Source organism: Pan troglodytes, chromosome 10 (genome assembly GCF_028858775.2).
Source record: "Pan troglodytes isolate AG18354 chromosome 10, NHGRI_mPanTro3-v2.0_pri, whole genome shotgun sequence".
In the NCBI taxonomy this organism is placed as follows: domain Eukaryota; kingdom Metazoa; phylum Chordata; class Mammalia; order Primates; family Hominidae; genus Pan; species Pan troglodytes.
In genome coordinates, this window is record NC_072408.2 from 14,645,825 (window position 1) to 14,659,332 (window position 13,508).

General features: G+C 36.8%; 1 protein-coding gene across 12 annotated transcripts in view; it reads right to left on the bottom strand.

The window, feature by feature from the left end:
- Positions 1-2,482: 2,482 nt before the first annotated feature.
- CD163 (CD163 molecule) overlaps positions 2,483-13,508 on the bottom strand; it is a 145,316-nt gene continuing 134,290 nt past the window's right edge. For 4 of the 12 annotated variants that reach the window (XM_063786267.1, XM_063786266.1, XM_063786265.1 and 1 more), the window contains 3 exons: positions 12,464-12,559; positions 11,164-11,300; positions 2,483-2,709 (listed from right to left, as the gene is read on the bottom strand). In XM_063786267.1, the coding sequence (XP_063642337.1) occupies positions 11,173-11,300; positions 12,464-12,559 (224 nt within the window). In that variant the 3' untranslated portion in view covers positions 2,483-2,709; positions 11,164-11,172. Of the gene's footprint in view, positions 2,710-11,163; positions 11,301-12,220; positions 12,560-13,508 lie in introns of those variants that run through there. The other 8 variants (XM_063786270.1, XM_063786269.1, XM_016922897.4 and 5 more) reach the window with 4 other exon arrangements.

The following is a 13,508-nucleotide window of genomic DNA, read 5'->3' on the forward strand; positions in this document are numbered from 1 at the left end:
TAAAGGAGGAGTGAATACTTCCAAACTCATTGTATAAGTGTAAATTAGTTCAACCATTGTGGAAGACAGTGTGGCGATTCCTCAAGGATCTAGAACTAGAAATACCATTTGACCCAGTAATCCCATTACTGGGTATATACCCAAACGATTATAAATCATTCCACTATAAACACACATGCACACGTATATTTATTGCAGCACTATTCACAATAGCAAAGACTTGGAACCAACCCAAATGTCCATCAGTGATAGACTGGATAAAGAAAATGTGGCACATGTACACCATGGAATACTATGCAGCCATAAAAAAGAATGAGTTTATGTTCTTGGCAGGGACATGGATGAAGCTGGAAACCATCATTAGCAAACTAACACAGGAACAGAAAACCAAACACCGCATGTTCTCACTTATAAGTGGGAGTTGAACAATGAGAACACATGGACACAGGGAGAGCAACATCACACACTGGGGCCTGTCGGGGAGTTGGGTGCAAGGAGAGGGAGAGCATTAGGACAAATACCTTAAAACCTGCAGGGCTTAAAACCTGGATGATGGGTTGATAGGTGCAGCAAACTACCATGGCACATGTATACCTATGTAACAAAACTGCATGTTCTGCACATGTATCCCAGAACTTAAAGCACAACAATAATAATAATAAAGGGTGGGGCACGGGAAATTTCATGACAATGATTCTTTGGAAATAAAACACAGACAACAAAGATGAACATAAACAAATGAGTTTACATCATACTGATAATGGGTTAATATCCAAAATATAGAGAGAACTCAAACAACCCAATATTGAGAAAACAACCTCATTAAAAATGGGCAGAACAACAGATATTTGTCAAAGGAAAACATACAACTGTCAAACAGGTATATGAAAAAAAATCCTTAACATCACTAATCATCAGGAAAAGGCAAATTAAAACCACAGTATCACCTCACCTTATACCTATTAGATAGCTATAATCAAAAACATGAAAGATGAGGATTGATGAGGTTGTGGGGAAAAGGGATCCCTTGTAAACTAGTGGTGAGAATGCAAATTAGGACAGCCTTAAAAATTAAAAATAGAATTACCATATGATTCAGCAATTCCACTTCTGTGTATATTTCCAAAGTAAAGGAAATCAGCATGTTGAAGAGACATCTGCATGCTCATGTTTATTGCAGCACTAGTCACAATAACCCACATATGGAATCAACCTAAGTGTCCGCTGATGGATGAATGAAGAAAATGTGGTACATATACACAATGGAATACTATTTAGCCTTTAAAAAGAGGGAAATCCTGTCCTTTGCAACAAAACAAATGATCCTAGAGGACATTATGTTAAGTGAAATAAGCCAGGCACAGAAAGACAAATGCCATATTACCTCATTTATAAGTGGAATGTGAAAAAGTTGAACTTATAGAAACAGAGAGTAGAGTGGTGGTTACCAGTAGCTGGAGGAAGGTGTCTGGAGGATGTTGGTCAAAGGATACAAAATTTCCATTGGGTAGGAGGAGAAAGTTCAAGAGATCTATTGTACAACATGGTGACTACAGTTAATAACAAGGTATTGTATTCTCGAAAATCACTCAGAGGAGGTTTTAAGTGTTCTCACCAGAAAAAAGTAAGTATGTTAGGTAATGCATATGTCAATTAGCTTGATCTAGCCATTCCACAATGTATACATATTTCAAAATATCATATTGAACATGATAAATAAGTAAAATTTTGTCATTTAAAAAATAAATAACACAAAGAAAGGATAAATGCTTGAGGTGATGAATACCTAATTTACCCTGATGTGATGATTACACATTGCGTGCCTTTATCAAAATATCTCATATACCCCATATATATATACACTTACAGTGGACCCACTAAAATTAAAAAATAATCAATTGCATAGAAAACTAGGATATTTAGCAAGTTAGTAGACCCTAAATTTAGTGTTGTACTACTTTAAATGCTATCTTTTCTTTATGTGAATATGTATCATAAGTAACTTTTAGTAATATATAAACTTACTTTATAACCATTATATTTATATAGAAAAGACATAGTTTATGTATGTATTTAAGCTTTACTTATAATGTCCTGAGGAATGAGAAACGAAACCACTGAGTCTTTGTGCCCTCACCAGGTGTGGCTCTGCATTTTATTCTAGTGAACAGAATTACAGTAACAAAAAGCAGTTAAAGAATCGTTGTGAGTCATGCCTTATAAAGTTAACCATATATTATTTACAGACCCTTCAATATCATTAACTTTTCCTGTCTTAGAAAAACTAAAGTAAAAATAAATTTATTTTTATTTGGTAATAGGAAAATTATTCAAACCAAATAAGAAAAAATATACAGTACTGTATATGCAAATTGAAACACTGTCAAATAAAACACATTATAATACATCTAGGAAACTCTACAAAAAATTAGGAAGCCCATTTAGAAATTAATAGAATTAAGGACAAGTAATTAAAGCAAACTCAAATCAATAACATTCTTATTTATTTATTTAATTCCCTTGAAAGTCTTATATACACCACTAAGTAGTCACATTCACAAACTTAATTTTTATAAATTCAGCAACAGTCTTAGGAATCCTAGGAGAAGAAGAACTCCATAAAAATGCAACTGTAATAGTCAGTGAGAGAGGTGAATTTCTGCTCCATTCAATAGTCCAGGTCTTCATCAAGGTATCTTAAAGGCTGAACTAAAACCATAAATAGAAAAATGTCATTTTCCTCTCCATATGCGTATAAGAATTCATTACATTATAACACAAAGAGAAACTCACTTATGTTAAAAATTATACTACTTTCCTGAGCAGAAATTTTAAATGCTATTTTTTTTAACTTCAGTGTGCATAAGAATTACTTTTATTCCATGGAAATACAGTAAGATTAAGAAATGCCATTTATAGGAGCTGGCAAGATGGCTGAATAGGAACAGCTCCAGTCTGCAGCTCCCAGTGAGACCAACGCAGAAGTCTCTGCATTTCCAACTGAGTCATTTCTGCATTTCCAACTGAGTGGCGCCTAGAACCCCAGGGAGACAGAACCTTTCACTCCCCTGGAAAGGGGGCTGAAGCAAGGGAGCCAAGTGGTCTCACTCAGCGGGTCCCACTCCCACAAAGCGCAGCAAGTCATGAACTACTGACTTGAAATTCTCGATGCTAGCACTGCAGTCTGAAGTCGAACTCGGACAATCAAGCTTGGTCGGGGGAGGGACATCTGCCATCACTGAGACTTGAGTAGGCGGTTTTCCCGTGACAGCGCTAAGGAGGCCAAGGAGGCCGTTGGCCAGATTGCCTCTCTAGATTCCTCCTCTCTGGGCAGGGCATCTCTGAAAGAAAGGCAGCAGCCCCCCTCAGGGGCTTATAGATAAAACTCCCATCTCCCTGGGACAGAGCACCTGGGGGAATGGGGCGGCTGTGGGTGCAGCTTCAGCGCACTTAAACATTCCTGTCTTCTGGCTCTGAAGAGAGCAGCAGATCCTGACAAGGAGAATCTCCCAGCACAGCGCTCGAGCTCTGCTAAGGGACAGACTGCCTCCTCAAGTGGGTCCCTGACCCCCATGCCTAGTGACTAGGAGAGACCTCCAAGCAGGGGTCAACAGACACCTCATGCAAGAGAGCTCTGGCTGGCATCAGGCCAGTACCCCTCTGGGACGAAACTTCCAGAGGAAGGAGAAGGCAGCAATCTTTGCTGTTCTGCAGCCTTCGCTGGTAATACCCAGGCAAATAGGGTCTGGAGTGGACCTCCAGCAAACTGCAGCAGAATTACAGAAGAGGGGCCTGACTGTTATAAGAAAAACTAACAAACAGAAATCAATAATATTAACATCAACAAAAAGGACCCCTACACAAAAACCCCAACAAAGGTCATCAGCCTCAAATATTAAAGGTAGATAAATCGATGAAGATGAGGAAAAACCAGTGCATAAATGCTGAAAATTCCAAAAACCAGAATGGCTCTTCTCCTTTAATTGATCACAACTCCTCTCCAGCAAGGGCACAAAACTGGACAGATAATGAGGTTGATGAATTGACAGAAGTGGGCTTCAGAAGGTGGATACTAACAAACTTGTCTGAGCTAAAGGAGCATGTTCTAACCCAATGCAAGGAGGCTAAGAACCTGATTAAAGGTTACAGGAACTGCTAACTAGAATAACCAGTTTAGAGAAGAACACAAATGACCTGATGGAGCTGAAAAACACAGCATGAGAACTTCGTGAAGTATACACAAGTATCAATAGCCAAATCGATCAAGTGGAAGAAAGGATAACAGTAATTGAAGATCAACTTACTGAAAAAAGGAAAGAAGACAAGATCGGAGAAAAAAGAATGAAAAGGAACAAACAAAGCCTCCAAGAAATATGGGACTATGTGAAAAGAACAAACCTATGATTGATTGGTGTACCTGAAAGTGATGGGGAGAATGGAACCAAGTTGGAAAACACTCTTCAGGATATTATCCAGGAGAACTTCCGCAACCTAGCAAGACAAGCCAACATTCAAATTCAGGAAATACAGGGAACACCACTAAGATCCTCCCCAAGAAGAGCAACCCGAAGACACATAATCATCCGTTTCTCCAAGGCTGAAATGAATGAAAAAATGTTAAGGGCACCAGAGAGAAACGTCAGGTTACCTACAAAGGGCAGCCCATCTGACTAACAGCGGAACTTTCTCCAGACACCATACAAGCCAGAAGAGAGTGGGGGCCAATATTTAATATTCATAAAGGAAACAATTTTCAACCCAGAATTTCATATTCAGCCAAGCTAAGCTTCATGAGTGAAGGATAAATAAGATCCTTTACAGAAAAGCAAATGCTGAGGGATTTTGTCACCATCAGGCCTGCCTTACAAGAGCTCCTGAAGGAAGCACTAAATATGGAAACGAAAAACTAGTACCAGCCACTGCAAAAACACACCAAAATATAAAGACCAATGATACTATGAAGAAACCACATCAACTAATGTGCAAAATAACCAGTTAGCATCATGATGACAGGATCAAATTCACACACAACAATATTAACCTTAAATGTAAATGGGTGAAATGCCCCCAATTAAAAGACACAGACTGGCAAATTGGATAAAGAGTCAAGATCCATCGGCGTGCTGTGTTCAGGAGACCCACCTCATGTTCAAGACACACATAGGCTCAAAATAAAAGGATGGAGGAAAACATAACAAGCAAATGGAAAACAAAAAAAAGAAAACAGGGGTTGCAATTCTAGTCTATGATAAAACAGACCTTAAGCCAATAAAGATTAAAAAAAGACACAGAAGGGCATTACATAATGGTAAAGGAATCAATGCAACAAGAAGAGCTAACTATACTAAATACATATGCACCCAATACAGGAGCACCCAGATTCATAAAGCAAGTTCTTAGAGACCTACAAATAGACTTAGACTCCCACACAATAGTAGTGGGAGACTTTAAAACCCCATTGTCAATATTAGACAGATCAATGAGACAGAAAATTAACAAGGATATTCAGGACCTGAACACAGCTCTGGACCAAATGGACCTAATAGACATCTACAGAACTCTCCACTCCAAATCAACAGAATATACATTCTTCTCAGCACCACATAGCATTTATTCTAAAATGGACCTCATAACTGGAAATAAAACACTCCTCAGCAAATGCAAAAGAACAGAAATCATAACAGTCTCTCAAACCACAGTGCAATCAAATTAGAACTCAAGATTAAGAAACTCACTCGAAACCTCACAACTACGTGGAAACTGAACAACCTGCTCCAGAATGACTACTGAATAAGTAACAAAATTATGGCAGAAATAATGAAGTTCTTTGAAACCAATGAGAATAAAGACACAACATACAAAAATCTCTGGGACACAGCTAAAGCAGTGTTAAGAGGGAAATGTATAGCACTAAATGCCCACATCAGAAAGTGGGAAATATTTAGAATCAACACCCTAACATCACAATTAAAAGAACTAGAGAAGTAAGAGCAAACAAATTCAAAAGCTAGCAGAAGACAAGAAATAACTAAGATCAGAGCAAAACCAAAGGAGATGGAGACATGAAAAACCCTTCAAAAATCAATCAACCCAGGAGCTGGTTTTTTTGAAAAGATAAACAGAATCGACAGACCACTAGCCAGACTAATAAAGAAGAAAAGAGAGAAGAATCAAATAGATATAATAAAAAGTGATAGAGGGGATATCACCGCTGATCCCACAGAAATGCAAACTACCATCAGAGAATGCTATAAACACCTCTACACAAATAAACTAGAAAATCTAAAAGAAATGGATAATTCCTGGACACATACATCCTCCCAAGACTAAACGAGGAAGAAGTCGAATTTCTGACTAGACCAATAACAAGTTATGAAATTGAGGCAGTAAGTAATAGCCTACCAACCAAAAAAAAAAAAAAACCATGACCAGATGAATTCACAGCCAAATTCTACCAGAGGTACAAAGAAGAGCAAATACCATTCCTTCTGAAACTATCCCAAACAATAGAAAAAGAGAGACTCCTCCCTAACTCATTTTATGAGGTCAGCATCATTCTGACACCAAAACCTGGCAGAGACACAACAAAGAAAAGAAAATTCCAGGCCAATATCCCTGATGAACATTGATGCGAAAATCCTCAATAAAATACTGGCAAACCAAATCCAGCAGTACATTAAAAAGCTTATCCACCACAATCAAGTTGGCATCATCCCTGGATGTAAGGCTGGTTCAACATATGTAAATCAATAAACGTAATCCATCATATAAACAGAACAAATCACAAAAACCAAATGATTATCTCAACAGATGCAGAAAACGCCTTCGATAAAATTCAACAGTGCTTCATGCTAAAAACTCTCAATAAACTAGATATTGATGAAACATACCTCAAAATAATAAGAGCTATTTATGACAAACCCACAGCCAATATAATATTGAATGGGCAAAACCTAGAAGCATTCCTTTTGAAAACCAGCACAAGACAAGGATGTCTTCTCTCACCACTCCTATTCAACAAAGTATTGGAAGTTCTGGCCAGGGAAATCAGGCATGAGAAAGAAATAAAGGGCATTCAAACAGGAATAGGAACTCAAATTATCTCTTGTTGCAGATGACATAATTGTATATTTAGAAAACCCCACTGTCTCAGCCGAAAAACTCCTTAAGCAGATAAGCAACTTCAGCAAAGTCTCAGGATACAAAATCAATGTGCAAAAATCACAAGCATTCCTATACACCAATAATAGACAAGCAGAGAGCCAAATCATTAGTGAACTCCTATTCACAATTCCTACAAAGAGAATAAAATACCTAGGAATACAACTTACAAGGGATGTGAAGGACCTCTTAAAGGAGAACTACCAACCAGTGCTCAAGGAAAGAAAAGAGGACACAAACAAATGGAAAAACATTCCATGCTCATAGATAGGAAGAATCAATATTGTGAAAATGGCCATACTGCCCAAAGTTATTTATAGATTCAATGCTATTCTCATCAAGCTACCATCGACTTTCTTTACAGAATTGGAAAAATCTACTTTAAATTTGATATGGAACAAAAATAGAGCCTGTATAGCCAAGACAATCCTAAGCAAAAAGAACAAAGCTGGAAGCATCACGCTATCTGACTTCAAACTTACTGCAAGTCTACAGTTATCAAAACAGCATGGTACTGGTACCAAAACAGATATATAGACCAATGGCACAGGACAGAGGCCTCAGAAGTAACACCACACCTCTACAACCATCTGATCTTCAACAAACCTGCCAAAAACAAGCAATGAGGAAAGGATTCCCTATTCAATAAATGGTGCTGGGAAAATTGGCTAACCATATGCAGAAAACAGAAACTGGACCACTTCCTTACACCTTATACAAAAATTAACTCAAGATGGATTAAAGACTTAAACATAAGACCTAAAACCATAAAAACCCTAGAAAAACCTAGGCAGTACCATTCAGTACATAGGCATGGGCAAAGACTTCATAACTAAAACACCAAAAGCAATGGCAACAAAAGCCAAAAATTGACAAATGGGATCTAATTAAACTAAATAGCTTCTACACAGCAAAAGAAACTATCATCAGGGTGAACAGGCAACCTACAGAATGGGAGAAAATTTTTGCAATCTAGGCATCTGACAAAGAGCTAATATCCAGAATCTACAAGGAACTTTAACAAATCTACAAGAGAAACACAAACAACCCCATCAAAAAGTGGGCAAAGGATATGAACAGACACTTCTCAAAAGAAGACATTTATGTGGCCAATAAACATGTGAAGAAAGACTCATCATCATTGGTCATCTGAGAAATGCAAATCAAAACCACAATGAGATACCATCTCACACCAGTTAGAATGGCGATCATTAAAAAGTCAGGAAACAACGGATGCTGGAGAGGATGTGGAGAAATAGAAATGCTTTTACAGTGTTGGTGGGAGTGTAAATTAGTTCAACCATTGTGGAAGACAATGTAGCAATTCCTCAAGGATCTAGAACCAGAAATACCATTTGACCCACCAATCCCATTACTGGGTATACACCCAAAGGATTATAAATCATTCTACTATAAAGACACAGGCACACATGTTTATTGCAGCACTATTCACAATAGCAAAGACATGGAACCAACTTAAATGCCCATCAATGATAGACTGGATAAAGAAAATGTGGCACATATACACCATGGAATACTATAGAGCCATAAAAAAGAATGAGTTCATGTCCTTTGCAGGGATATGGATGAAGCTGGAAACCATCATTCTCAGCAAACTAACACAGGAACAGAAAACCAAACACCGCATGTTCTCACTCATAAGTTGGAGTTGAACAATGAGAACACATGGACACAGGGAGGGGAACATCACACATGGGGCCTGCTGGGGGGTGGGGGCAAGGGGAAGGAGAGCATTAAGACAAATTTAAGCTCCTAATGCATGCAGGGCTTAAAACCTAGATGGCGGGTTGATAGGCACAACAAACCACCATGACACGTGTATACCTATGTAACAAACCTGCACATTCAACACATGTATCCCAGAACTTAAAGATTAAAAACAAAAAAAGAATCATCATTTTTTAAAAGCACCCTCATGTGATTCTGAAGCAGTTATTCAGCAGTGATTACTCTTTCAGGGAAAAGTAGTTCAATTATCATTTATCACATCAGAAAACATTCATATGCTTCAGATTATAAATCAAATATTATTCATGGTTCTCAGTTTACAACACTATAATTTTTAGCTTCTTTATGCACATATGAATGCATAATTTTATAGATGTAAGCATTGTATTTAATTATAGCCAATACATAAATGGAATATTATTATATTTTATAATGATTTTTTCTTTTTTAGTTTCCTAAACCGTCATTTTTCCAGTCATTACTCCATCAATTGGCATTCACTTTGTTTCTAGCTTTTGCCACTTTCAACAACATGGCAGAAAGGAATCTTTGTATATTTGTCATTACATACTAGTGACTTTATTGGTATGAAGAAATTCTCAGGGATAGAATTATTGGGTCAAAGGGTCTGTGAATCTTTGAAAATAATTTTTAATAGAAGCTGACAGATTGCTTTCTCCAAAGGCTACCTACCATATCTCACACTTCCAAAAGCAGTGTTTGAAATGGCCTTTTTCTCTGTATTCCCGCCAGTAATAAATATTGATGGTATTTCAAATTTTTGTTAGTCTGATTTGTATAAAGTGATAGCTCATTGTTAATTATAATTTCAATCCTCCAGACATTTAAAAATGTCTGTCATTTGAAATTCATTTTGTGTCAATTGTCTTTCCATAGCTTTGCCCAATTATCTATTAGATGTTACACATACACATACATACAATTTACATTCACATATATTAACCCTTTTGTGCTCTGTACAGTTTATAAGAACTCTATGTAACTATGTGTGTATATATATATAGTATGTAAAATTAGCTCTGCATTTTATAGATATTCACAATTTATATTTCATGTACTTTAAGAGTTCCAACTCTTATCCTTTGTCTTAATCTATATTTCGTATATACAAATATTCTATAGTGTCTTGTACAGTCTTTACCATAGCATGTATTATACAATGTAGATATATGATATGTAGATGAATTATAGGAATATATAATATTTCTATAAAAAATACTTTTTCTACATTTCATTTCTAGATGTAGTCTTCCCCAAATTATTATTTTAAAAACAGAAAATGTATCTAGTAACTCATTTCACATCTTTTTCTCTTGATGTATAGCTTAACTATACGTCTTGTTCACATTTGAATTATTTTTTATGTTTTTCTCATGAAAGCAAGTTGTAAAATGCAATTCTAATCATCTTGTCTCATCTGAAACTTTCAAAGCTCATCATCACCTCTTCAACAGACCCCCAATGAAAGAGAACATAAAGTATAGCAGGTAAGACCATTCATTACAGGGCTCTATGCAGCCTTTTCAGCTTAGATTCTAACCACCTCTCTTCTCTCCACATGGCCTCTTCATATTACCACCTATAGACTATGATATCTTTTATTAAACAATCATGTCTTTGCCAATAGTAGATTTTATCTCTATCTTCAGTGCTCACGGTACCACTTGTTACCATAAATACGTTCAATATATGTTTTTGAATAAAAAACTTCTTATAGTTCCCTAAAGGCATGGTTCTTTTTTCTGCCTCTAGTTTGCACATACTGTGTCCTTTCTTTGGAACTGTCTATTTTTCAGTCATTTTTAAAGTTTACCTTAAATATCACATCACCTTACAACAACCCCAAAGTTTCTTAGGCAAACTTTCTGTAGTGTCTTGTACAGTCTTTACCATAGCATGTATTATACGATGTAGATGTATAATATGTCTTATCTTTTTCCTGAAATGATACCTGTAATGTCTTCAAAAGATTAATTTGTATTTGTTTACTCAGTTTCTCCTTAGCGCCATGGATGTGTTATTACTATTTGCGTGTATAATTAAGAGATGAATCAGTTATATTTATAAGCTTTTATATATTCTCAATATAGATATATACATATACAAACATATGCACATAAGCAAATAAAATATGTTTATATACATTCTTTCCTTTTAATGCCAGAAGAGCTCTCAGTCCTCAAAAGGAATGCAGCTGTTTTGAACAATGACTAATAAATTCTCATCACTCACCTCACTGGGTTATAAATTCCCATTTTCCTTTTCAGTGTGGCTCAGAATGGCCTCCTTTTCCATTCCAGAAATAGGAAGAAATTTAGACACAGAAATTAGTTCAGCAGCACTGAAATTAGCTGACTCATGGGAATTTTCTGAAAGGAAGAAAATAATTACTGGGAAATAAACCAGACCTCTCCTCACGTAACTGTGAGGCTCTTTGAGCAACTAAAAACACCACCCATAACTAGGAAGAAAAGCATGTGTGATTTAAGGGGCAGAGAAAGTCTTTCCTATTTCTTAAATATGTTTCCTGACACAGTAACAGTACATGTTCCTTAAATATGTTCCCTGACACAGTAGCAGATGCATAATTCTTTGGATGGAAGAAGTGAGGCAGGCCCCTCTCAGAAGGTCAGGGACCCTTCATGGAGTAAAGACAATGGGTTTTGGGATATTTCTTCCGACCCAGTAAAGTCATCCTGCCCAGATGCAGAATTAGTGCACTGGTGCTAAATAGAAGTTCAAGGATAAAACAGCATGATGTGATGAGAAATAAGGCTAGTTCTGTGGATTTGTATGGCTTCTCATGCAATAAAGATATTGGAAGTTTAAGGTTTTAGACTTTTAGGGAAAAATATAATAAATATCAAGCTAGAGAAAAAAATGACAGGAAATGGGAATGGAAGAAACTGTGAAAGACGTATGTAGGTCAGAGGATACAAAGTAGCAGATACGTAGAATGAACCAGTCTAGAGGTCTAATGTACAACATGAGGATTATAGGTAATAACATTGTGCTGTATGTAGGATTCATGCTAAGTGAGTAGGTTTTAGCTGCTCTTGCCACAAGAACAACACAAAAAAGGGTAACTATGTCAGATGATGGGTGTGTTCATTTGCTTTGCTTTAGTAAGCTTTTTACTATCTATATACATCCCATAAAATCATGTTGTATACCTTAAATATACACAACAAAATTTAAAGAAAAAAGTTAAACTGTCACTTATGACAATCTTTTGTAAGATTAATTTCTGTTTTAATAAAATGAGGTCCAAGTCATAATATTCCTCTGCATGGTTCTTTACATACCTCTATCAGGAATAATCACAGGCCTCTTAAGCTAAAGGCCTCCCTATGATTGCAATTTTGATATTCTCCAAGGATAATTTTCAGTCATTCTTGTCCATTATATGCATCTAAGCTTCCTATTACATTTTTAGACTTTTTTAACTGTTTATCAAAGTAGAATGTCTGTGCCTCAATTGCAGCCACTGATCTGAACCCCTGGGCAATAGACCCTCCAAGAACCCACAGACCTGAGGAATTCATTAGGTCCAGATCATCTGCATTCAGGCAAGAATTCATCTCCCGGTATTGAATTTGGTGGACTAAGTTCTCTCCTCTTGAGGAAACTGAAAACAGAGATCCCTAGGTTAGGGATCAGCTATCATAATAAAATTTCCCTTGCTGTAAGTGTGCTTTTTCCAAGCGCTGCAAACATACCTCGTCTTTATCCCTGCTATTGTTTCTATCCCATTCTACTACCAAGCTCTTCCCTTACAATGCCGCACACTCAAATGAAATAGGCACAAGGCTAAATCTTCCCCACTGCCATTGTATTAATATAAACAACCCACTGTTTTTACCCAAGGAAGCCAGCAGTCTTCCATAACTCACTGGAGCTTTTCTTAAGTATCTCTAAAAGTCTTTCCTCTCCCCTCCATTCTCACTATATATGTTATAGTACTTTTCATTTTTCACCTCAACTGTTACAAAATGCCATTCCTGTCAGTCAAGTGGTCCTCCTTCAATCCTCCTAGATCCTATTGCCAAAAGTTCTTCCTAAAAGATATCTTGACCATTTCACTCCCCTACATGATACTCTTTAATGACTATGAATCTTATGTGAAACATAAGAACTTCATAATTTGTGCCTTTTCTCTTCTTCAGACTTAGCAGCCTCTCTCCTCACACTCAACTTTTCTCCCCCCGCCCCTCAGGAAAAAAACAAGAAATGCTTCATCCTTTAGGCTTCTCTAGACTTGTACATATTCTTCTCTAGAATGTTCCTCACCCAATTCTCTGAGCCTCTATGTTCGAAATTTGTCCCCAAGCCTCTTTGAAGCCTCCAGTAATCCCCCTCCCCTTTCAGTTAATTACTCCCTTCTCTGTGCCACTTTTGTTCCTTTTTCCTATTAATGTAAAATGGCTACATTGTAGTGTATTTGTTTACATATATATCTCTTCCACTAGACTTGAAGTTCCACCAAGATTTATTGTCCATGTCTGTATCTTCAGAGCCTAATACATTGCTCAACAGAACAGTAAAATTTGTAATGAGGAGATTGATTATAGTAAGAG